Genomic DNA, 24,772 nt, shown 5'->3' on the forward strand with positions numbered 1-24,772 from the left:
AAAAAAGTCACCCCAAAATGTCATGAACCCAAAGCACTACAACGCTGCCTTACAGACTTCTACCGAGGATAACTTCGAGAAACCGAAAAATGAAATCCCTGAGAGTTCCGAACTCTCGTCAGCGGAGTTTTTGTGACATCTAGATGATCCTTCTAATGCTAATTTCTTGATGCCACGGCGTTTTTTCGTTTGGTTTTCCCCAGCTTGCGGACGGATCGATTTCGTTCGTACCATCCTGATGTCAGCGGCAACGTTTTCCCCAAATTCCGCATCGAGTCTAGTCATCTCATCGTTGCGAAAAATTGTGCACACGACGCACATGTGACAGCACAACAGTAGCCAAGCAAGTCGTTGTTTTGGAGCCCATGGGCAAAGGAGGTTGAGGTCTCACACCCTTTAGATCGAAGATTCAGAATTATATTAGAGAAAAAGACCGACCAACTAAAGGCCGTCTATTAGTGATCATTATTTGTGTGTATTTGTAGAGTACATATTAGACGATAATATTATCGCCAAAGCCTTTCAGTAAACGCCAGTATCGAATCCGCCCTGACCATCGTAACAAAAAGTCGCAGAAGCAAAAAAAAAAGGGTTCGAAGACGCCGCCGTATTCCCATCCGCCGCCATAATAATACAGACTGGTAAAAAAAGGTAATGGTAACGCCTTATACGCTCAAATCCATCAAATCCGCATACCGATCGCCTTTCAAATTATAGAGCACATCATCAACTGCCGCCCTGGTACTCTGTATCCACTCCGGAATATCCCCAAGAGCCTGTCTATTCTTCGCAATAGAAGTCAAATGTTTCTCCAACTGTGTCATAGTCGGCAACAGCGCTTCATCGTCCTTCAATAGATCCCGTGCAATCGTAAAATCGCTCTCAGATTTGTCGCCGTTAAGACGAATCTTATCGATCTCAAGTTGCAGCTGGTCCGGATCCATTGGTGGTGCCTTGAGGGCCGGGATAAATCTGAGGGCTTTTTGCCTCCTAGCTTCCCTTTCTGCCTTGGCATTCTTTTGAAGAGTAAGGAGCTGGCGTTCCTCGGTCTCCAGGAGACGTCGTTGCTTTGCAATTTCCTTTTGAAGCATATTGATCTGCCTCGCTTCCGGCTGGATGAGAGCATTCAATTTTGCCTCTTCGTTGATAAGCCATTCGTTGTTGAAGACTTTTTCAGAGGATCCGGGAGGGATCTTGACTTTGGCGAGACTCCGCTCAAACCTGCAGGTGCCAAACTGTCAACGTCTTGTCCCCATCCAACTTCAAAAAGTATGTACGATCAAGTAATCAACAGACGAGGAAACAGGCAATCAGTAAAAAATTAGAGTGTTTGTTGCATAATTTTTCATCTCCATGGATGCTCTTCGAGCATGTAAGGGTTAAAAATATATCATCATTTGACCATGCATCCCTCGCTTTGCAAAAACTGAATCATATAATATAAAAGCAACGTGTAGGCTTACCTCTGATAAGATTTTTCAAGTGTCTTCTGTGCCTCTTCACGCTTAGCAGCCGACTTCAACGGCATGTCTGAAAGGACAGCGCGTCCAACATCACGTAGAAGCTTGGATAGCTCAGCAACAGACGATTCCGAGATGTTGACCCATTTGTTATCGATATCCTCGAGGAGGACCCTCTTTTTGCGAGCTACGAGATGAGGTACTGCAGAGCCTTTACAACGATGTTAGCTTATTTCTTCTAAAAAAAAGAAAACATTCAACAAACATCGACATATGAAAAGGACAGAATGGAATAGATCAGAAAGCACCAGAGGTGACAATTGTGTTAATCCTGCAGCGGGGTCTTAATCCGCCTCATCAACACGGACCAATGTATATTTCATCATGATAAAGTATCCAGAACAAACAAAACAATAATAATAATAATAATAACAAAGACAAAGACAAACTATCAGAGGATTATATAAAACCTACCATTCTTAACGACACCGGCAACACGTCGCTTCTTCAATTCCGGAGGCTTCGCGGTATCATCCTCAGAAGCTTCCACGGAACTTCGACGGGCCGGTCGTGTAGAGTCCGTTGATTTACGCTTCCCAGAGGTGGACGGACGTGCAGCCTTCGCAGCTGGTTTGGCCACCCGTCCTGTAGACGCGGTGGTCTTTTTCGATGGGACTCTGCGTGGCGGACGAGGCTGGTTTCGTGTCATTAGCTTTCTTCGTGTCTTAAGATTCAATCATCAAAAAAAAGTGACGGAAATACATACCATGATAATATAGTAGAGTGAAACCGAGCAATCGAAAGAAACGGAGAACGTCCTATTCCTTTCGATTGGTCCTCCCCAAAGGTCTTTCACATTCTCAATGATGATGGATTGGGGAACAAAAGAGAAGAGGAAGAGGGAAGAGAAGAGATTTTTCTCTTTGAAGGAAGAAGACAGAAGAAAAGAGATGAGGTTCAAGAAAGTTTTTGTGTGCGCTCGCTTGTTTACATTTTTTTTTTTTCCGGCTCACCAAAGCAAGCTAAAAAAAAGCAAGCCATATGTCTTGGCATTTTTCACATCCCGCTGCAGACGACAACTTCAACAACCGTCGTCGTCGGTGAAAGATATCTCGATATCCCAGCACTCTTTATACCCCGGTTAACCACCAACGAACTTCATTTGGGATGCCGTCGCCGACATCGCGCCTGAGATGGCTTAGAGCTGTACGTTATACCTATATCCGTTTCAAATCAATTGTGAAATTAGATATCTAACAAGCTTGAGTTCAAAATAGAAGCTCTACTCTGTCCGCAACGGTACAGGCGCCGCAATCCTCCCTCCAAATATCTCACGGATAGCCCTGAGCTTTAACTACAAAAGCAACAATGGGCATATGGGTCCTAGGTACTTTCGATCCCATAAATCTCAATCCCAAAAGCAATCATGAAACGTCTAATATTCGTTCAAAAAAAACACAGAAAATTCTTCCGCGAATGCCTCCCCCGTCTAAAATACCACAACCCCGATGTGGACATGATCGTAACCCGCAAAGAAGCCCTCGAAGGTCCCGCCACCCTCACAATACACTTCTCGGACGTACCCGTAGACATCAAATCACAACTCAACAAGAAGAAACAAACCACCCCAGTGGTCAGAGAAACCACATCGACAATAGACATCGACATGTTGAATAGATATCCAGACGATATTATGGAGGAACTGGTACAAAAGACTTCGGCGACACTGTATTCGGAACCACCAAGGTCTCCGGAGTTGGAGGAGGAAGCAGAGTACTTGGCTGTTAAAAGAGAGAATGAATTGAAAGAGAAATATAAGCTGCAGAGAGCAGATAGGAGGAAGGGTAAGGATGACGCGTTGAAGGATAGTATACTAGCGTAAATCACGGATATATATACCCTATATCCTTGAAAATAAGAAGCCGTATACATGTATTATACTATTGTGTGGTATTCCCTATCTGAAGAGGAACTTGTACATACACACTTACTTACTAAAATCATATGAATTAAACATTTGATTTCATGACATGTATCAGGAAAAAATACACACGCAGAAGAAAGGACTGTATTTACAAATCCCATATCCTTCTTCCATCAGAGGTAGAACACCGCTGCCACGCGAATTACTCAACAATTCGCACCATCGTACCACAACCATCACGATAAAACTCGAAAGAAAGAGAGAAAAAAAGGGGCCCTAGTGTCTAACAGAGGCGCCTATGAAAAGCCTTTATCCTAATAATGATAACGATAGTCCCATAAACAAAAAAAGATTGCAGCGTAGATTAAACCACGCGATGAAAAAGAAAGAAAAAAGGAGTCATGACATCATCTTCCATCATATCGGACGTTACGGCATTAACGGGAATTCATCATCGACTACAAACCAAGTATTGACCCACGCCGCGAAACCAATGGTAAAGATCACTATCAGAGCATCTTGCCAAACTGTCGAAAACAGCTTGATATAATGCGAGAAGGTGATCAAAGCGGTTCCCAGCGGGGGGGGAGAAAGCGAGAGATGGTAGTGAGGATCATACCGGGTGGCGGGCCTCCTCTCTCTACCAGCAGGTAACGAGTAGACTGGAGAAGCAACTCCATAGTAGCGAAGTACCAGAATAACGGCTATATATCGAGTCAGTAACCTCATCCCACCCCGCAAAGAATTATCTTCTAAGGACATAAAGACACTCACAATTTTCTGGGTCTCCTCATGCTGAACCCTCTCCTCTTTTGTCCCCGTAAACCTCAGAGGTAAACTCAGAACAGCATAAACCCCCAACAAAACCGAACACAGCACATGCAACAACGCCCACCACTTCGCATACGGCGACTCCTGGGGCGCTGGCTGTTCCAGACCGGCACCTCCTCCAAGCATGGCACTAAGTAAATCCGGTGGAATTCCACCCGCGCCTGCGCCGCTACCATCAGCACCAGGAGGTGGCATCCCAGGCATTCCACCGGCACCACCCAACATCTGTTGCATCATCTGTAACAGCGGATCGTTTGTCATATCCTGTGGAGGTCCAGCTCCAAACGGTGAGGTTCCAGGTGGAGGAACCCCAAAAAGAGGATGCCCCTGCATCATCTGTGCTATCTGGTCGTTGTCAAGTGAGAATTCGGATTGTGAAGGTGGTGTAGGTGGCAGTATGTTATTCGGTACATCGCGAGGATGGTTAGTGGGTTGGTAGAAGTGCTCGGAGATATCAAGTTCCCGATCGGATACATTTTCAACAGTAGTTCTAGGTGCAGGAGAGGGAGATACGTCGATATCTAATGTAGTCAGACGAGTGAGGAGTTAGCTTTACCATAGCGGCAAGCAACCAAGCATATGACGGATCGTCCCAAAACAAGCGCCGTATTAACACAGCAAAAAAAGGTACAGCATACCATCCTTCTTGTAGTCCTCGTCAAAACCAGCAGCGGTACGCTGCGTCTGTGTGATCTTTCGTAATCTATCGGCGCCTTGCCCCACCTTCGCCTTTCGTAATTCACGGCGGATGCGCGCTTTTTCGCTAACAGAAAGAGGGGTCATTTGCGCCAGAGAGGCGTCGGATGGAGTAGTGGCCTCGGGTACCTCGGGAGTAGAGTCCGACATGACGACTAACGGGGTGGAAGTGGGTCGGGAGGATGTGACCTGTAGATGTTGGTGGTGGGTATGTGGGAGAACGGAAAGGTGGTTTGGTTGGGTGGATGTTTTGGTGTTGAGATGGACGCGCAGCGGGTTCACTGCTGTCAGTTCAAAGACAACAGAGTAGCTTCAAAAGGTCAGGTGATTTTTTAAAAATATAAAAATGCAAATGGCTTCTTTGGAGGACTTAAAACAGGATAAAATGCACGGTTTGGATATTGCCAAGTTGCATTTCAGTTGACAGCTTGCCAGCAGCGAAGCCATTTTATTGGTGCGAGGCAATCTCGCCGACTTCCGACGAACCTCTTCTTAACCTTCTTTCCATTCACGGTTTCTAGAAGGATGCCGGATGTCACAGGGTTTTATGCAGAGTTGATGTTCATGTATGAGGCCATGTGGCTTCGATCGCGGGTGCGGACTGACGTTATATTGGGCTGACATTATTAGATACAGCATCCTCGATGCATTTTTATTCTATCTTTGCAGCATGTAGCATGTAGCCCCCCTCTCCTTGTCAAAAGCATGTGAAAGACAAGATACATCGAATCAAAACGACCAACAAGTACTTTTAACGGCCTTGTTATGTAGCCGGGTGGAATATGAAGAGAGCTAAGTTTGTGACAGAAGATTTTTAAAAGAATAATATTATTCAAAGCTTCAAGACAGGTATTAAGAGATGGAAAGCATATTTTGCATTAAAAATAACTAAGAAGACCGTTGCTCGTAGTCGCATATACGCCATCAATGAATGAGAAAGACAAACAGAACAAACGAAGAAAAAAGAGAGAAAAAGGACCATACTCCAATCAAGAAATCCGCGCTGATGCCTTACCGTAGCCGTTCCGATATGCCAAAAGGAAATACATTAAGAGAGATACTATGGGGATGCAAAAGTGGGGAAGGGTATCTGAGCAAGGGCTAAATGAATCAATGCACGGTTGCCGGCCTGAACTGAGAAGAGTGTGAAACGGGTATCTCATGCGGCACTACCGCTGAGTTGCTTGATGCGTAACTGCAGTGCCTTATTGCCATCTTCTAGTTGCTCGAGGAAGTTCGCGGCGTGTATCAGAATGGCACTCTTGCTGTACCCGCCTCCTCTCAGATCCGGAACCAAATTACAAAGGTCATCGAACCCTTCCCTGATGAGATTCCGCCTCTTTTGTTCACTCTGAATGTGATTCTCGCGCTTCTGCGCCTCCGACAAGTTTTCCCTCTTGGGACCCTTTGGCTTCTTCTTTTTCTTTTGCTTCGAGGAGATGGGACTTGTTAGATCGTCCTTGGTGACCGTGGATTTCGATCTCGGTCGCGCCGGGTGTGGACTGGACGACGACGATTCGTACTCCTCCTCTGAAGTTTTCCGATGAAAGGACTTTCTTCGTTTCGACGGTGATACTATCGACTCCTCATCTTCTACCACTTTTACTCCAGGATATGCTCTGTTGTCGGCCGGAGAGTTGACGGTAGTATTGACAGCTGTTGTGTTCCCGGAGTAATCACCCTTAGCTATTATTGCCATAGCCCTCTCAACTAGCATATCCTCTTTCTTAGAGTGAACTTCCTTGGCCACAGTACTCGAATAGCCGCCAAACCTGAAGTTCGGATCAGAACCCCATTGCAACCCCGGAATCGACAAATGTGGCCGTTCGGTCGTCGCAGCAGGGGCCGCCTTCGCCGAAGCAACCTGGTGTAACGCAGCGAATGGATCCAGGTTAATTTCCGCCGGAGCTATCGACGGCACCGGGGCAGCCTTGCTAGTATTGTCGTCATTCTCCTGCTTTAGTGCAAAAGTACTCCGTTCCGAGCTTAGCGGCGTTGCAACCATATTTGCCGTCAACAGGGCCGTTGGATTTGTCGTCGGTTGAAGTGGATATTCGGTCGTCGTATCTTCATGCCAACCCCACATCATCGGATCTGGCATCTTTGAGTCGAATAACGTCATCTTCGGGTCGAATACAAAAGCACTATCGGCCCCCGACCCGACTCTGTCGAGAAAATCGGCGAAGGCGCTAGTTTCCTGATCATCGAGAAGAGATGGACCCGAAGCCGGAGCAGGTGGCGGGGATGCGAAAGAAGCATGGAAAAAAGAGGAGTCAAATTCGGGGACTGTTCGGTTTTGCGATGTTAGTATGCGATGTACATGATAAGCCTCGTGGATGGCACGTTTCAAGGGTATGGAATTTTTCCCATGTTGCTGGACAAGGGATAGGAGATATTAGGCGCTCTGTGAAACTTACAAGAGAAAGGGTTCGTCATCATGGGAGGCGACCTAGTGGTCATTCTCATTGTCGTTATTCCGATGTCCTCGGGGTTGTGGGGATTGAGGTTGTTGTAATTGTTGTCAACGAGGTCGAACGCACTGTTTTCGGAGCCGTTCGAAACCGATTTCTTCGACGCCAGTTTTCCAAGGTTCAGACTCGATAAAAAAAGAATTATCTATCCTGGGGATGTCGCTTGATATATACGACGTTAAGACAGTCTGCCGTTGGGGTCGAAAATTGGGGAAATGAAGATTTTTTGGTCCTGCAGAAACAGGCAGACGTTGTGGATATGGCAGTGCCCGGAGTTGCTTGAAGCTAAAGTCCCCGAAGCTTATGCAGCATCCGCTTTCGAAAATGGTATTATATCCGGACCCAGGAAAAGGCGAAGCAGGCGAACTGGTTCAGGTCCCAAGAAATCTTTGAAACGGGCAAGGAATTCGAGAAACCCGGTATTCGTCCGGTCGTTGAATTGGAAGGATATGGATTCCCCAGAATATGGAAGAAGCAAACGGGTGAAGGAGAATGCCCTTCCTTATAATCTTTTTTTATTTTATTTTATTTTATTTTAATTTTTTTTTTTGGTTCTCAAGATGATGGAGACTGGATTTTGAGGTTCCAAGAAGTCGGGGTTGGTGGAGAGTAAAAGCAATATTGAACCGCGTGACAAACGACGAAATCGATATTCGTGGCACTGCACTAGTCCCCGCAATATGTAATAACAAGAATAAAGAAAAAGAGAGGACAGATTTTTTCAAAAAGGAATCAAAGTAGAATAGAAAATGTGGGGGAGCTAATTAAAAATATTCCTCGAGGTAATAGTATTCGAGAGAATGTGAGACTTGTTTGAGTATTAGTTAGCTGTATTACTGTACTCTGTGCTGTGCCAGGATACGCTGCAGTAGCCCTCAACTTAGCGGTAGATTTGTCGACTTGGGAATAGTGGAGCTAGTGAATGATGCAGCTTCAAATGCAGCTAAGTTTGGTCAGCGGGTTCCAGAGACACAGGGTTTTCTAGCTCCAACTGCAGAAACTAGACCAAGTGAGCCACACTGGTTTCCAATGGAGGGGTCGTGATCGTGATCCTTTTGGAGCTTCCTGAGGCGAGTGAGCGATGTTGAGGTGGAAGCTGGCGAAATCCGACGACTTTATTCGAGATGTCGAATTTTCAATGCAGCAGAACAGATATCAAGATGCAGATGCAGATCGTCGTCTTGCGGCTGATGAAATAACGTGAACCACGTGGGTCAGGTTGTCTTGATTAAAATTAAAAAAGCGATAAAGGCTTGAAGGCACGGAGTGTGTAAGGCTCTGGAGTACCTCTCGGGGTACAAGACTTCAGACGGCTGCGCTAGCCGATGTATATAAATTTCCGGCTGTCTAGTACCCGGACTGGAGTCGCCAGTTGCTTGTTGCGCAAGATCCGGGGGCTCAATTTTTGACTAAGCTTCGTTTCGAAATGATTTGCCAGGGTAGTTAAAACGAGTCGCGATCCCACGGCTCAAATTTTGACAGGATGCAGAAGCGGATATCGCGAGCTGCAGGATGATTTACCGAATTCCCAGCTGGTTCGGAAATGATGGATCGGAAGGGTTATAGTAAACGAAGTCTACGGTAAACCGTCGGCTGCTGCTGGCTAAAGTTGAAAAAGAATGGATGGAACAAACCGGATAGACAAATATTATAGTAAAGAACGTAAACGCGTAGGCGTGGGATTGGTGTATTATTATATTATACCACCCTTGAACCCGATAAGATGCATATGCTGGATGGACGCTTGGATGATGTCGTTGGAATTTGAGCTGGGGTAGCTGCGGGGCCTTTTAGGTTCGGAGAGGGAAGAAAAAAAAAACCCGCCACTCGAATGTAGATGTTTATGCTCTCCTTAAGGACTTCTCGACTTCAAATCGCAAAGCCAGTCTTTTTAGCTCGTTCCAGGATTGAAAGGCGGGTCAGGGCTACCCCGCAAAAGAGGCATGTTCATCCCCCTTCCAGCTGGCACCGAACAATTTAATCCGCCGTCCAAATTTCACTGCCGATATAACCCCATATGGAGCACCATGAAAAGGCACGGACCAAGCCCGACTCGTTTTTCTCCTATCTTCAGGCATCTACGGAGCCGGTCTTGGAGATTTGATGGTCCTCGCCACTGTAGCAGATGATCCGATTTCATCCTTGCAAGCTCGTCATGCATGCAAGCGCAGGAACAGGCCGTGCCCTTCACATTCTCTCAGGGTAAACCTCACGGACGCATATACGTACGCTTCCTTCGGAGCAAGCAAACGAACCCGCAATTAACGGCGGGTCTCAGACCATCATGAGGTCCTAAATATACCATTCGAAACGGTCTGAGGGCTTTTGCTGCCTTCGAGACCCTTCGAACGTTTCGCTTGCTCGATGCTCCTTATTCGATGGCGGGGCCTGGGTTAATATGCATACAAAATATATGCGCCGACATGGGAGGCTGCTCATTTTCAGGCTCTGGTCTCCTGCCGAAACCGACGATGGCCAATTCTCAATTCCCGAGTTTTAAGAAGCTAGAATGTTCATCTTGTTTCTCGCGAAACATGCATCCAGAACTTCTATCGATAGGTTCTCCAAGGGCAGGCAGTAATCAAAAGGAATATAACTCGTCAGCTAACTCGCATCGTAGGCCCCATATCGAGAGATTTGCTCACCTTGCACCAGTATCATGAAGGGATGCCCATCTCATCGTCGAACGCCAACCTTCCCGTTCATTCGCATGTGATTCTTGGACTTGCCGAACTGGACCAAGGAAGTCGGGGGCGGCCGGAACGCCAGCCACCCCTGGTCCAAACGATGGAAACACCACACCCAAAAATCATTCAACACAAGACACATCTTGACCACCGAACGGATTTCCTTTCAAGCCGCCATGGAGTGCACGGTCGTTTCTGCGCTGCAGGCCTTAACATATGTACATGCGCCTACATAGCGTATACAACCTGACTACCCGAATGAAAATGGTGAGGGGTAGTCAGAAAAACGACAGAAAGTGGAACCACTAACAAGAGAACTCGTCGTGTAAAATTACTCGCAGATCTTGCTTTAGTGGCAGTTTATACAGAAGCTTGATTTCTAGACGGTGTTTGGGCGAGGATTGAGGATGTTTTACCCCAGGTCTCAGCCCAGGCTTTGCCCCATATGGGGTACCCGCCCGATATCCTTGCGATCCTTTGACACAATTGGCAGTCATCCCCGTGGATATATGTAATCTTTCTTTACTTTTACTTTAGTCGTCATGCGGCAGACCCTACAATTTCCGAGGGTGCCTCCCAGGATGCTCTTCTGCTGTGCATGTAAATGAATTGTGGAGACAATTGCGGTTTTTCACAAAATTTTCTTTTCAAATCCATTCTTGTCGGAATATATTGACATTTTCCGATTATGGACCTGGTGGAACCTGAAAATTTTTCTTATCCGTGGATACTTGCTGATGCACCTGTATCAAGGGTAGTTGTTTCCCATACATTTCATGTAACCGTCCCCCCTTCTCTCGAGACGATCGAGCAAACTAGAGATTGAACTGGTGCGCCATACTTGTTCACTTCTTTACTCGTATGTATCCCGGAACGCGGGACCGAGAGGACGAGAAACTTCGAGCATCTTATGGATGCATATGACGATTATCCAAGCTTAAAAAGTGGGGAGCTGAATGGTTGGGAAATCCTCTCCAACCAATAATCCAGCTTCAATTTCTCGTTTTGCAGCTCTGCTCCAGGTTTCCTCTTCTGCATATCTACCCAATTGTGGGGAACATAGGTAGGTACTGACATATATCAACCGGTTAATATACTTGCGGGACGACGTTTACCCAGATGTTGTAAAAGCTCTGAACCGCGGTTTCCTTCGAAAACTTTAGATCTTTACGGAGAGCGAAAGTGTCGAAATTTCCTCGTGCCAATAACAACCTAGTCTATAGATCTATTCCAAATCCAAGTATTAATCTGTAGATCGATAAATTGTCTACGTCGTTTAGCCATTCGTCCGAATAAATGACCTTGAAACCAAGCTTATGTATGTACATTTACGTTCGTATATCCAAGTGATCCTAAATCATCCGTACCTACAACATGAAACTCGCTTCCAAAGTTTCCTTAGTACGCTCCTCAAACGAATCTATAACGGATCAGTTATGATAAGCTGAGAGAGATCCGTGTGCCCCACAACAAGCCACTGCTTGGATAAATGCCTCGGCAGGTCTTGTCTCCACTATTTGAAAGGGGTCCGTACAAACCGGAAAAAAAAAAAAACCAAAATGTGGAAGCTCATGATAATTCCAACAACTCGTCTACCAAAAAAAAAAATTGCAGGAACTACCACTTTTCTGTAACGGCGCTACGTTCGCACCCGTTCCTGCATAAAATAATGGTCACTAGGTTCCTTTTCGTTTCCGCTCGCCCGGTGCGGGGGGAAGCGGTGACTCGTCGTATATGTTGTAGTACTAGCTCGACACAGCTGTAGCTGGGTGTGATGGAATGTACCGTGTACATCTGGCCTACAGCTTACCCTGCTTCAATTGGCACGAGGGGGGGTAAGCTTAGCCCATGCTCGCCACCTATAGTCTCCATTCTCGTTTATGCAAGTATGGGACGAGGACTGCAAAAAATGTACTACTGGGGTGGAGGGGGCTCAAAATGCGATTACTTTGGTGACAGCTGCTCGGGGAGAATATCTGTGCGTAAGAATTTTTCTGGTGGTGTAGGCATGTTTTATGTACCTACATATATTGATTGTGAGACTGTATGTAAGACCCCTTGAATAATATATGAAAAATCGAGATCTATGGTCTGCGGATGCGGGAAACGAGGCCTGTGGCGAACGAGAGATAGATCTAGGGTGGAAAAACTGGTGGAGATTTCAAGGGGTGTTTTGGGGGGTGCATTCGGGGCCGGTTTATGTTCACATGTTTGTGTCGACAAGAGGCATGTGAAGATTCTGGGAGTGCGGGGATGACTAATATTGGTGGAGATGTAACGTTTGGAAACAGTAAATGTGGAGGAAGATTTCGATTCCAACGTTCCCCGGATTTTATTTTTACAATGCCTGTCTTTGGATGCCGATTGATAAACGAAAAAAAAGATAGGATTCAACCTTGCGCAATTATGATCACAAGGTTTCTATGTATTTGCGGCGTGCGGCAAAGAGAAAGTGGTATTATAATATGTTTGTATAATATGATAACGAAAGAAAATTCTGCGGAAATGAATACGTCCCGGAATAGTACGTATACATACTCAGGCATGCGCAATTTAGTTGATACTTATTTCATATAATTGGTTGTTTAAAGTGTCCTGGCGAAATAAACTCGACCATAAAAGCCCGTTATTCCACTCGCGAGTCATGACTGAGCTAACATTTTGCATATTTTTTGTTGAGGATCGATATCGAGAGCCTCAACATATCTATGGACGGGTGCCTTATCGGATTTAGAAAATAACCGGACATTTATATGCCTAGGCAAGTCGTTCGACCTAGACATAATTTCGCAATCGCGCAATACGAAGTATTTGTACACACATGTGATGTCTAGGCTAAGTTCCAATATACTGTTTTTACGATTTCTTTAGAACTCCAGGTATATACCTTTGAAGCGGTTCCATCTATGAGTTTGCGACATTACATATCAGAATTAATATCCCCGGCGGAATGATATGTTTCTGAAGTTTGATAGCTGGCACTTGTAGCCGATATCGGTAATCAGTCGATACATTGTATGACAGAATTGGAAACGGTAAAATCGGGGCACTTGAAATAAAATACAAAGCTATAGTAGCTATTGTTTGATGTAGACCGTATTCTTGAATGATATCCTCAAAAACCCACCAAATTCCCTATGGTAGGATAATGTGATGTCATACATCCACCAATCGAATGAATGGGTTCGCTATCTAGATATCTCGGTATTGTGCCTGCGCCCGGGGCAGTGCTATCTAGACTGTCATCATAATTTATGTTACACAGTATGTAGCCTTTACGCATGATATAGGCGATTTTTCAATGCAAACCAGCCTCTCTGGTGCTTAATCGATTGATCAGATTCTTCGTACTCCTCCTCGATATCGTATACTACCCGCTATTCCAAAACTCGAATGGTCTAAACTTGTCTGCACAATACGTCAAAGTCACATTTCTCGCGAAGTCTTCCTATTAAAATCCATGCATCTTCTCATCCTCTCAATACCATCCCGCAAAGAAAAACGTTGAGGAACAGGCGTCTAAATTTAGTATCTCTAAGCGTCTCATACCCATGTTCTGAAGCTTTTCCAATCGCCTGCCAAAAGATACCACAAAAACAACACGCCTTCTACGAATCCAAGTCCAGGATCACCTGAACTGGCTGGCCAGGATGCTAGCCGAGCCAATGAACATCACGAATCTGTGCCGCTGTATGACCGCGATCGAGACAGAAAGCCTGAACCTTCTCAGGTTTGTGGTCGACACGCACGCAGTTTATGCAAGGCTCTGTGAGGGAGGCTGCGACATTCTTTGAGCGCGCGGTTGAGTGGCAAAAATGTACAGAGTGGGTATTATTGTTTGCCTTGGGAGGAAAAGTTGCCTGAACACGATGATTATTTGAAGGAAGGAGGGACGCTGGGGTTATATTTTTTGTATTACAACTTTCTTCTCATTCTCAGTGCATATCGTCTTATTCTGCCTTTATCTGTTTCTAGCGCCGTCTATTCTGTCTCTATCAGGTCTTGGGAAGCGAATCTTTTCTGTGTTTATCGGTATTTCGGGCATTTGGGAATTTGGGCATTTCAGGCATTTCTTTTTCTTTTGTTTTGAATCGACATCTCACCAGTAACTTGCGTTTTCGACATTCTATTAGTATTCTGATATTTGGGACCTAGGTAGGGGTTGTCGTTTTTGGGAAATTTGGGTTATATTTTCATCATGTCTGTAGTTGAAGCATTCGGCATTGGCGCAAATGTTGTTGGAGTTGTGGTGGTTGGTCTTCAAGCGGCGAAATTCATCGCAGAATCGGTATCGAAATATCAAGATGCGGAAGACGATCACAGGAGGTTTCTGGATGCCATTCAGAGACTTGCTCGTATGCTCACAGATGTTAACGAGATTTTAAAATCTGATGAGGATAAACTGCGTTATTCGCAGTTATACAATGCTGCGAAAAAATGCGAAGACGAGTTGGTAAAGATTCACAAGAATATTTTGAAGTGGACGGAGTCGACGTCGGGGAAAAAGTCGAAGACGGTTCGGACGTGGAAGATGTTTAAGTTGATATTTTTGGAGGATAATTCGAAGAGGTGGTTGGAGAGCTTGGAGAGTCATTATGGGTTCATACTCTTTCAGTTGAACAAGATACAGCTGTAAGACAAAACTTCATGGAATGCTTCCGTTCATCCGGTTCTTGGTGATGTGTACTGATTTTGCGGTGTAGAGATGACCGAAAGGAGCAAAAGGTGGTGGTTGAAAGGATCGAATCAAACCTGGCACAAGTTTCGGATACCATCTCGAACATTGAAGATGCTCAGATTGAAACTTTGGTCCGTATGGACAAAGCTGAGACGAATATCACTCAACAAATAGAGATAAATAAGACAGCGGTACAGGGTTTGAGTGCTTCCGTGGGCGTCAACTTTAACCAAGTTAACAAAACACTTAATTCTATGCACTCATCGGTCAAGACTTTCGCGAATAACCAGTTCTATAAGGCGGCTGAGGAACGCGAGAAGGATGAATTTGAGAAGGCTACCGGCAGGATCCTTCGGCTTGGGGCCGCAGCGGTCACACGACGAGAGGCAAGTGTAGGGCCAGGCCAAACCGAACAAGTACTTGGAGGTTTGCTGGAGATCCTCAAATTTGCAAAGAAAGGCCAATTTTCGGTACTTTCAACAGGCGTCCATGAAACATGCGACTCCTTACAAAAAATTAGGAAGATATCAGGTTTACTAGCGAGTTCGGACAGTCTAGCTGTTGGATATGACCGTAAGTGACAAATTTTTCATTGATTGTATAGCAGTTCTCTTCCAACCCCAGTTTGATTAGAATAGATCTATAAATTTGTATTTCGTTGATTGCTGACCCCTAGTGGCTATAGACCAAGTTGTGAAAGACCTTCGAGCAAGAAAGTCAACGCTTTCCGCTACGAATATTTTCCAATGGGAACAATCGGAATTTTTGCTGAGAGTAACAGAGAATCTACGATATGACGGGTCAGGAGACCGCAAATCACTTCAATCCGGAGATTTTTCACGAAACGTCACGAGAATTACGTACCTCCCGAAAAGGCAAGGAATTGATTCTATTGTCGACATATATCTGGTACAACCTGAGACGTTCAGAGCTTCGATATACGCTGGATTATCCTTTCGAACGATGATTCCTGAAGACTCAGAAATCCTGACGGCAATATTTCATGGCTCTGTCAATAAAGTACGGGAGTTATTGAGTACAGGGCGAGCATGCGTTAATGATTGTGATGCATGGGGTCAAAACTTGTTAATCGTGAGTGAACTTCGAGCTTCAGACCCTAATCGGCAGCTTGATTTTCAGGCATAATTATCTTCAATCGGACAATATAATACTGACTACTACAAATTACGATAGCGTTCATTAATTCAAGCTGGAGATGCCTGCCCTGTTGGCTATTCGGAAGACAATAAAAAGATACTCGCAGCTAGTCGGCTTGAGATAGCGAAATATTTGATTAGCCAAGGGTCTGACGTCACCCATCTTGACAATGGTATGGTATCTTAGCCTAAAACCTCGATTTTAAATTTAACTCAGGTGATTATTCGACTTACCAAAGATGGTTCATAGATAACTACGACCCATTCTCCGCTGCGAGAGCTTGGGGGAACTATGATGCCCTCGATCTTCTCCTAGAAAACGGTGCAAATCCAATGATACGGACACAGAATATTCTCAGCTATGCCCGTAATCTCGATGAGGTACGACTTTTAATAAGAATTTCCTCATGTTGAGATGGTTGGTTGATTAATTTGTAAACTTAGATATCCTGGAAGCGTTTTTTGAACCAAATTTCTGAGTTCTACGACATCAACGATACAATAACCTGGGGTTTTGGGTTTGACTTTCGACCTATGCCCCTACTCCACATGATCATTGGTGCATATACCATTAGTGAGATATGGGGAGCACCTTATATCTTTCCTAGCACCTCTATCCCCATAAATTACCACCTGCCGAGCTACGACATCAAAGAGGTTGTTAGAAAGCTAATACGGTCTGGCGCAGATCCTGCGTGCAGAGCAACGGACGAAGGAGAAAATTGTTTGCATATCGTACTACTCTCTACGGCTGTGCCGGACTGCCGGCCAATGGAGAATGGACTCGTAATGTTAAAAGATCTCCTTCTATTTCTAGTAGGAGAAATTGGATTTGACGTTCGGGCCGTCACAAAAAGTGGATGTTCGGTGACAGATATCGCATTTGATCAGAGATGCCCTGCGGGTAGGTGTATCTGGCCTGTTTGGGTGGAAGTTCTTATCGAGCTTGGTTACAACCCGCTTGAAGTGGCAGAAGGGGGTATCTTTTTTGAAAGGGAAAAGCATATCCTCACCTCAAGGGGTAAGTAAATTTCGGTCACAATAAACTTTATCTTGATTGCTACACTTTCTTAAATTGGAGCCGTGAACTAATTCTTACTTGTGGTTATCTAGCTAGCGATTATTGTTCTTGCGAGTATTGTCTTCCAATTGAAGAGGACGGATACGTCCAGGTTGTAGGGGATTATGGAATGGAATATCGAAATGAGGGGCTTTGTCAAGTTGCCTATGCTATCGATATTGGAAAGCAAACTACGATACCGCCTTCGAATTGCGATTCCCCTTGTGACGATTTCGAGTTTTTCGAAATGCTAGCCCTTACAAACGAAGAAATGGAAAACTGCAAACCAAGTAGTGATGCGTTAGTTAGTAATTGGGCGCACATACTTGAAGATTGGGAGAGTATCGATGATGACTGACAAATTAGTGCGGTGCGATACTAGGGATTGGCATTGGTAGCGCCTGATTTCGGGAGTATATTGGATGTGGAAAATTGGGCCATGGTATATTAGCTAATAAGAATAACCATACGGCGCGTGATTTGTTCAATTGACTATTTGGGAGGAAACCGGCTAGGTTGATTTCTTCAAGAAGAGTAAATTTAAATTAGGTACCTACACGCTACGGAGTTTAAGAGTTCTTGAAGCATATATATATCCTTCTCGATCGGTCGAGTCGCACATATGCCCAGAGTAAACAAAAGTCTCTGTTATATCTTCTTTCAAAACATCTGCTGTAGATTTGATAGCATAGCCACTAGGGTCGAAGTAGTAGCACTGTCTTTGAATACATTATTTCGCCCCAGATAAACGGGCTGACCAAGATAGGTCAAGTTCATTGGTAGGGTCAGTTCTAGGACTGAGTTTACTGCGACCCGGCCTAACGGAGGAATGGTGTTGTGTGTGTCATTTTGTGGGAATCCGCCACACAAGAATGTGGCTGGTAAGGGATACGGTGGCGCGAACTTATGGGAGGACAAGTCTCAACTTCCAGCATGGTCAATGGCCACCAAGCTTAGCATCCTACGGTGAAGTCGGCCACAACTTCGACCATCCACATTACCTACTACTCATCTTATATTATTTGTATTTCTGTAACTTATCCCGACTCTCACCCGTCAGCTCACGTGTACCTCTGCATCCCCATAACTGCCTCTTTCCTGCAAACCTCACCTGAATCCGAGCATAACTCTTAAGCGTGTTGGATATACGATAAGATAAAGCCCACATGGTGAACTTGCGGATTCCTCGGACGGCGACTTTCGCCTGGTCGGAAGCTTCATCGCGTCCATTAATCGCTACTGGTACGGTCGCTGGGGCTGTTGATGCAGATTTCTCAAATACTACCCACTTGGAACTTTGGGACCTCGATCTGGATAGTGGCGTCAGTGAAGCTTCAGAGCTCACGCCGAAGGCTACTATAAGCACCGATGCAAGGTAAAATGATGTATTCGCCAACATTGCAACGCTATATCACTAAATAAAACCAATTACAACCTATAGATTCCACGATATAACATGGGGTAGGAGAGGGATTATTGCTGGTGGTTTGGAAAACGGTACACTCGACCTTTGGAACGCAGATTCGCTATTCAAAGGGGAAAGGTGGGATACCACATTTCCATCAATTATGCTGGATTGCTGTGTGCTAATGTGTATATGAAGTGGGACCGTCGAGTCGTTATCAAAGCACACAGGGGCTCTCAAGGCTTTGCAATTCAACCCCTTTAAGGACGAACTGTTGTTGACAGCAGGCGTGCAAGGCGAGGTATCTGATCTACAGTCCTCGCGGCTTCATGAACTGTTCTAACATTTAACTTATAGATATATGTTTGGGATCTCAACAACACCGCGAACCCTTTTTTACTCGGGACCCGGGCGAGGGCAGACGAATTCTCCTCAGTAGACTGGAACAAAAAGATCCCGCATATCTTGTTATCTGGAGGAAGGAACGGCCTCGTTACGGTTTGGGATGTCAAGCAGAAGAAAGAATCTCTTACTTTGAGTCATTTGGGAAGAAAGGAAGTCAGCGCAGTTGCATGGCATCCAGAAAATGTGAGCGCCCGCCCCTAAGGTAGATGGAATGGAATTGTGTGCTAACTTGACACAGGCGACAAAACTTCTGACCGCGCTCCCAGACGACTCTAATCCCGTGATAATGGTTTGGGATCTCCGCAATGCCAATGCTCCCGAAAAGGTCGATATTCAGAACAAAGTTCATTTATTGGGTAGACCCTGGCTAACTGTGGACAGACACTCACCGGCCATGACCAAGGCGTCCTATCGCTTGACTGGTGCCAGTACGACCCCGATATTCTTCTGTCGTCCGGAAAGGATAATCGAACGATATGCTGGAACCCGAACTCGGGCGAAATGCTGGGCGAATTCCCAATTGGTACTAATTGGATGTTCCAAACTCGATTCAACCCCAAGAACCCCAATTTGGTGGCATCCGCCTCATTTGACGGCAAGATCAGCATCCAGTCGCTACAGAGCAAAGGAGGTGTTGCCAAAGGAGATACCAATTCGGGTGCCCTAGATGGCGCAGATTTCTTCGACCAAGCAAGTTTCGATCCTCAAGGCCCATCCTTTTCTCTTAAGCAAGCACCAAGGTGGTACAAACGGCCCGTTGGTGCATCCTTTGGATTCGGGGGCAAATTAGTCAGCTTCACCACTCCCAGCGGACAACAGAAATCCGCACTCAAAATTACAACCTTGGCGGTTGAGTCAGATGTACGAGCTACTACCGATGCGTTCGAAAATGATTTGAAGGGTGGGAACTTTGCAACGTTGTGCGACAAGAGAATATCGGAACTCACATCGGAACCTGAGAAGGCGGAATGGACTATCTTAAAAACCTTGTTCGATCCGTCTCCAAAGCAAAAACTGATTGAATTCTTGGGCTTTACGAAAGATTCTCCAAAGGCTGAGAAGGGATCTATCGAGAAGTCTGAGGACGTTCAGGTTAACGGGGAGTCTAAAGAAAGGCGGCTTTCCGCACTTTTCGGTGGCAGTGGGGAAGATGATGCTTTCCTGAATGAACTCTCGTCTACAAAAGGCGCTCGAACCAATAACCCTTTCAACATCTTCTCTGGTACCGAGTCGGAAGCCGATAAAATGATTACTAATGCTCTTATTCTTGGTGATTTTGAACGTGCGGTGGATATTTGCATTAGTGAGGATAGACTCTCGGATGCCTTCATGCTTGCTGTGCCAGGTGGCGAAACAGCTCTTAAGAAGGTTCAGAAGGCCTATTTCAGCAAGAAAACAGATGCACCAAACTACCTACGTCTTCTTTCCTCAGTGGTAGAAAAGAACTTATGGGATGTCGTTCACAATGCCGATCTTGCCGATTGGAAAGAAGTCCTCTGTGCGATTTGTACGTACTCCAACGACAAAGAGTTCGCAGAACTTTGTGAGACTCTTGGTGAAAGGTTGGAAGCGGAATTGAAGGCGACGAGCGAATTACAGAAACGGCAGGATGCTGCGACTTGCTACCTTTCAAGTTCTCGCCTAGGCAAGGTTATTGGGATCTGGATCGAGGAGTACAAGGAAAGCGAGGCAGAAATCCTTAAGAATCCATCTGAAGGGTCCACTTCCTTCAGCATTCACGTTCAATCTATGCAGAAACTGATAGAGAAGGTTACTGTCTTTAGAGAGGCGACGAAGTTTGTGGATCCAGAGATGAATGCTGAGGCTGATTGGAAGCTCGCTCCGCTCTATGACATCTATTGCGAGTATGCGGATGTCCTAGCTGCCCAAGGGCAACTTGACTTTGCCGCTAGGTATCTTGGTTTGGTTCCATTGAAGTACCAACCGGCAGAGATAGCACGAAACCGTGTTAGAATCGCATCTGGACAAGTCGCAACCAAGAAGCCTGCAGCTGTTGTTCGCAATGTTCCAACGGGTACCGGTCTTCGAACAGCCACTAAATCACCATATGCGCCTGTATCCGTACAGCAAACCCAACCCGCCCCGACGATGTTCACACCCATCCAGCCTCTAGCACCGTCTGTAGTCCCGCAACCCCAGAAAAATTTGGGATATGGCCAACCTCAAGCTCAGTCAGCTTCTAGGTATACGCCGGCGAACTCATCGGCAACTACTACAGCATACCCATCCGCTACCCCAGCATACTCAGCTGCTGTTCCGGCCTACCAGCAAAATATTAGTGGGGTTGGAGGGCCTCGTTCGGCTTATAATAACCTTGCCTCAGGCCCACCTACGGCGGCCTTCGGCCCTCCAGGAAATAATAACAACCCTACGATATTGCCCGCTGCACAACGTACTGATCTAACTGACTGGAACGACACGCCAATGGTAATTGATACCACCCGACGGAAGACACCCTCAGTGCCGGCTTCCGCTCCTATAACTACGCCTTTCCCCATGAGCCAACCGAATCCATTGGGATCTCCTACTGCTTTCCCCTCTTCCGGGCTGCCTCGCTCTGGAACACCTAATCTCCCACCACCTCCTAGGCCAGGCCAGTCCGCTGCTGTTACGCCTGGACCCCCACAAGCGGGTTCCCATTACAGACCGCAGACTCCAGGCTCTCAACCTCACAGTCCCTATATTCCACAGTCACCCCCGCAAGGCCCACCTGGGACTGGCCCTACTCCACCTCGGACACACGCTGCATATGCCCCGCCACCAGTTACCGCCGGTCCCCCAAGCAACCGGTACACGCCTTCTGTGCCGGCCCAAAATGTATCATCTACGATGCCACCAGCGGGCCCTAGTCGTGGAATGATCCCCCCGCCAGCTGCTAACCCTTACGCGGCGCCACCATCATCACAGCCACTATACACCCAACCACCACCACAGCACCAGCAGATGTATAGTGAACCCCCTCAGCCACAGGGACCACCAATGGCAGGGCCGCCACCAATGGGACCCCCAAGAGGAACTAGTGCTTCCGGATTAAGAGGAACCCCACCGCAGAGCGGAGGACCTCCGCCACCACCAAAGGCTGCTACTCTTAAGCCAAAACATCGTACGTCAATTTCAGTTCTATTCCCTTATGAAGCAGAATAACCAACATGCATATAGCCAAGGGAGATCGTAGCCACATCCCAGAACATGCCCGATTACTTTACGAGATCCTCAATGAAGAGATGGAACGGGTTACGGCGAATGCACCGGTAAGCTAACCGCATTTTAACCCAACATGTATACTACACGTAAAGCTAACGATGTAACTACAGGCCGACTTCAAAGCTCAAGTTCAGCAATTGGGCAAGCGTCTAGACACTTTCTTCGATCACCTCAACAATGATGACTTGCTTTCTCATGACGTGACCAGCCAGCTGACCGATGCCTTCGTACATGTCAGGAATGGAAACTTCGACGAAGCTTCGAATACTTACTCAGCCGTCCAACCAGAGCTTGGAAGCTTTGGAGTGGTACACAAGAAGTTGATTCAATTGAGCCAGTTTGCACGATCAGTTTAAACAGATCTTATTAGTGGGTAATATTATTACATGTTGTTAACAACGTTTGAAGTGCTTTGAGGACATTTTTTTCTGTTTCCTTCATCTGCGGTTTTGTAAACAAGCTCGCCTCTTTTTTCTGGGACGAATCAAAAAGACACATTTTTTCCTCCTCTTTCTTTGCTAAAAAAGAATATGTGCGTTATCGGATCATGATAGTATGTATAAACAAACGATCGGATTTAAATTTTTAGATTCTGTAGGGGTTCTTCGGATTAGTAATCTTGGAGGACCTTGATTATAGGCCATGGACTGTAGTTTCTGTGATATCATGTGGTATCGTTTAACAGTTTGGTACCTTCGTACCTGTGGATATCGTACAATAATGTTTGCTTAAACTACATGGAAATCAGGCCGTAGGTACTGCCGCATTTGAAAGTGTAGGATGCGGTTCTATATCATATTTAGTCGGCTCTGAAAGGATTTAAACGTGAGTGTGTCAAGTTTTCACGGTCTCGTTTCATATGCCCATTATCGATATTGTTTCAACTCAATACCTGCTTTGGCAGTCTATAAATACTCGAGAATATAGAAGAAATGCAATAGACCCTACTGTCGATATCAATGCAAAATTGAACATATGCCTAAACACTAAAGTGCCTTTAAATACTTGTCCCAGATACGATATATTTCATTATTACACCATTTATAATCAATCATCCAGCTGACCAGCCGTTTAGTCACAAATAATCTAGGACCCCCTCTTCCCTCGAAGTCAACGATATGGCGGAAGATAGCCATAGAGCAGAGAAAAAGTCTGCAGATGATTTCTGTGGCTAACGTACTAGGGTTTTGTGTGTAGGAAGAGTCAAGTGGCCTGGTTTATATGAAAATCTCATGCCTTATGGACGGAGGTTGTGAAGAGACCATTAATTATAATATAGCAAGGATTGTGAGATTTAACAACAACTTGCGAGTAGAGAAGGGAGCTGGTATAAATGGAATGGAAAAAATATTGAGTGGAATAAACAAAAATTAGTTCATAAATGGATCGCAATTCTTCCGAGCTTCCAATCGAAGTTTGTTAGCTCTTTCCTCTCCTCCCTCCTAAGGACGATTGCCTAGCAGCGAGGTCTTTAATGCGTATAGAACCTGGTGAATATTAGTTTATCGGTCTTTTCAATCTCTAAGGGGAACGTTTCAGTCTAAATACGAGACGAGTTTCAGTGAAATTTAGATGGGATAAAAGATGGGAGAGGATTTAGATAAATAAAGTGTGTCGTATATTCATTTAATTGAAAATCGATTCTTCTTATTTGCAATCTTGGGGCTTGAAGGTAGCATGAATGAATTTAGGATAAACCACTCCTCCATTACATCTGCAGTGGCTAGTAGGAGACGTTGAGGCTAGATATAATTATAAATCTTGATACAGATAGTACCCAAAAAAGCAATTTCTTCCTACATTGGTACCATTTACTCTTCTGGGCCACGCTTGTGTAACGTGTGAAGCCGTGAGGTCATGGGAGCAACGTTTCAACTCACACCCACAAAAGCAGCTGCAGAATGATACTTTGATGAAAGGAACCCGTCGAAAGTTGTCCTACATCTAGGCTGTTAATATCTCGAACATCCTGACACCGCTCGTCCACTTCTCTGAAGGGGATAGTCTTTCAACCCTAGTTAATAAGATATTTGTATTAATATTGTAAAAACTTATTAGTCATATGATAGACTATAAGAACCAAATTAATAAATATATCTGAAAGTTATCCGATATGTTGATATGACCAAATGGTAAAGACGGACATTGCATCATTATGCCCGTGATACCTAGGCCTTTTGCCAGTCAATGCGCTGCTAGATAAGGAAACTATAGAATATTCCTAGCCATTTCTTTGAATTATGCTCAGGCGAGGGTGCTTGATATCTCGAAATCCCTAAGGGTTTACCAGCTTACAAAAAAAATAACGTCTGTACGCTAGAAGCACCGATCCTGGTCACCATTTGCGAACTAAGGCCGAGGTATCCCCCACTCCCCCGCGTGGGGTGCATTTTCGTAAAACTTCCCAGATCGTGTAGGTTCGGGAAGACGGGAAGTTGCATGCATATATTACTAATAAATAGGGTCCAATTATTGAGTGCGAACGATTGTCGATAGATTACTCTCAGCCTGTTTACATGCTACAAGAAGTCAAAAGACAAGCTTTGCCGAAATAACTCGCAGATATAGGGGAATAAATTCAGAAATAGTTGTTCCACTCTAAATTCATACTACTAATATACTGTGGAAGAAACCATGAGATTGATATTTGACCCTAAAAGGTCTATCTAGGCCTGCAGCTTAAGCTAGCTCGACAAAGGAGCTCTGGAGAGAGCCTGGAGTGTTGGGAAGCTCCACAAAAACTGTGTTGTTGGCCTCGTGGAACTAAAATGGG

At 45.4% G+C, this 24,772-nt stretch overlaps 6 protein-coding genes across 6 annotated transcripts; 3 read left to right on the plus strand and 3 right to left on the minus strand.

The window, feature by feature from the left end:
- Nucleotides 1-665: 665 nt before the first annotated feature.
- DFL_006698 (uncharacterized protein) lies at nucleotides 666-2,229 on the minus strand (the record flags this gene model as incomplete). Its single annotated transcript, XM_067636165.1, has 4 exons — nucleotides 666-1,221; nucleotides 1,464-1,671; nucleotides 1,935-2,154; nucleotides 2,227-2,229. 4 exons carry the CDS (start codon nucleotides 2,227-2,229, stop codon nucleotides 666-668), a joined length of 987 nt encoding a protein of 328 aa, XP_067487810.1.
- A 398-nt stretch (nucleotides 2,230-2,627) lies between these two features.
- On the plus strand, nucleotides 2,628-3,342 carry DFL_006699 (mitochondrial 54S ribosomal protein mL61; the record flags this gene model as incomplete). The annotated part of the gene is made up of 3 exons (XM_067636166.1): nucleotides 2,628-2,666; nucleotides 2,738-2,847; nucleotides 2,922-3,342. 3 exons carry the CDS (start codon nucleotides 2,628-2,630, stop codon nucleotides 3,340-3,342), a joined length of 570 nt encoding a protein of 189 aa, XP_067487811.1.
- A 605-nt stretch (nucleotides 3,343-3,947) lies between these two features.
- On the minus strand, nucleotides 3,948-5,061 carry DFL_006700 (uncharacterized protein; the record flags this gene model as incomplete). Its single annotated transcript, XM_067636169.1, has 3 exons — nucleotides 3,948-4,088; nucleotides 4,159-4,736; nucleotides 4,854-5,061. 3 exons carry the CDS (start codon nucleotides 5,059-5,061, stop codon nucleotides 3,948-3,950), a joined length of 927 nt encoding a protein of 308 aa, XP_067487812.1.
- Nucleotides 5,062-6,070: 1,009 nt separating this feature from the next.
- Nucleotides 6,071-7,377, minus strand: DFL_006701 (uncharacterized protein; the record flags this gene model as incomplete). Its single annotated transcript, XM_067636170.1, has 2 exons — nucleotides 6,071-7,197; nucleotides 7,329-7,377. 2 exons carry the CDS (start codon nucleotides 7,375-7,377, stop codon nucleotides 6,071-6,073), a joined length of 1,176 nt encoding a protein of 391 aa, XP_067487813.1.
- Nucleotides 7,378-14,267: 6,890 nt separating this feature from the next.
- On the plus strand, nucleotides 14,268-17,322 carry DFL_006702 (uncharacterized protein; the record flags this gene model as incomplete). The annotated part of the gene is made up of 7 exons (XM_067636171.1): nucleotides 14,268-14,701; nucleotides 14,773-15,320; nucleotides 15,433-15,839; nucleotides 15,942-16,077; nucleotides 16,155-16,285; nucleotides 16,349-16,925; nucleotides 17,018-17,322. The coding sequence occupies 7 exons, from the start codon at nucleotides 14,268-14,270 to the stop codon at nucleotides 17,320-17,322; spliced, it is 2,538 nt and encodes an 845-aa protein (XP_067487814.1).
- An 808-nt stretch (nucleotides 17,323-18,130) lies between these two features.
- On the plus strand, nucleotides 18,131-22,355 carry DFL_006703 (uncharacterized protein; the record flags this gene model as incomplete). The annotated part of the gene is made up of 8 exons (XM_067636172.1): nucleotides 18,131-18,339; nucleotides 18,406-18,507; nucleotides 18,568-18,670; nucleotides 18,727-18,957; nucleotides 19,013-19,099; nucleotides 19,156-21,898; nucleotides 21,955-22,046; nucleotides 22,110-22,355. The coding sequence occupies 8 exons, from the start codon at nucleotides 18,131-18,133 to the stop codon at nucleotides 22,353-22,355; spliced, it is 3,813 nt and encodes a 1,270-aa protein (XP_067487815.1).
- Nucleotides 22,356-24,772: the final 2,417 nt, after the last annotated feature.

This window comes from Arthrobotrys flagrans (assembly GCF_004000055.1).
Source record: "Arthrobotrys flagrans strain CBS H-5679 chromosome Unknown unitig_8, whole genome shotgun sequence".
Taxonomy (NCBI): domain Eukaryota; kingdom Fungi; phylum Ascomycota; class Orbiliomycetes; order Orbiliales; family Orbiliaceae; genus Arthrobotrys; species Arthrobotrys flagrans.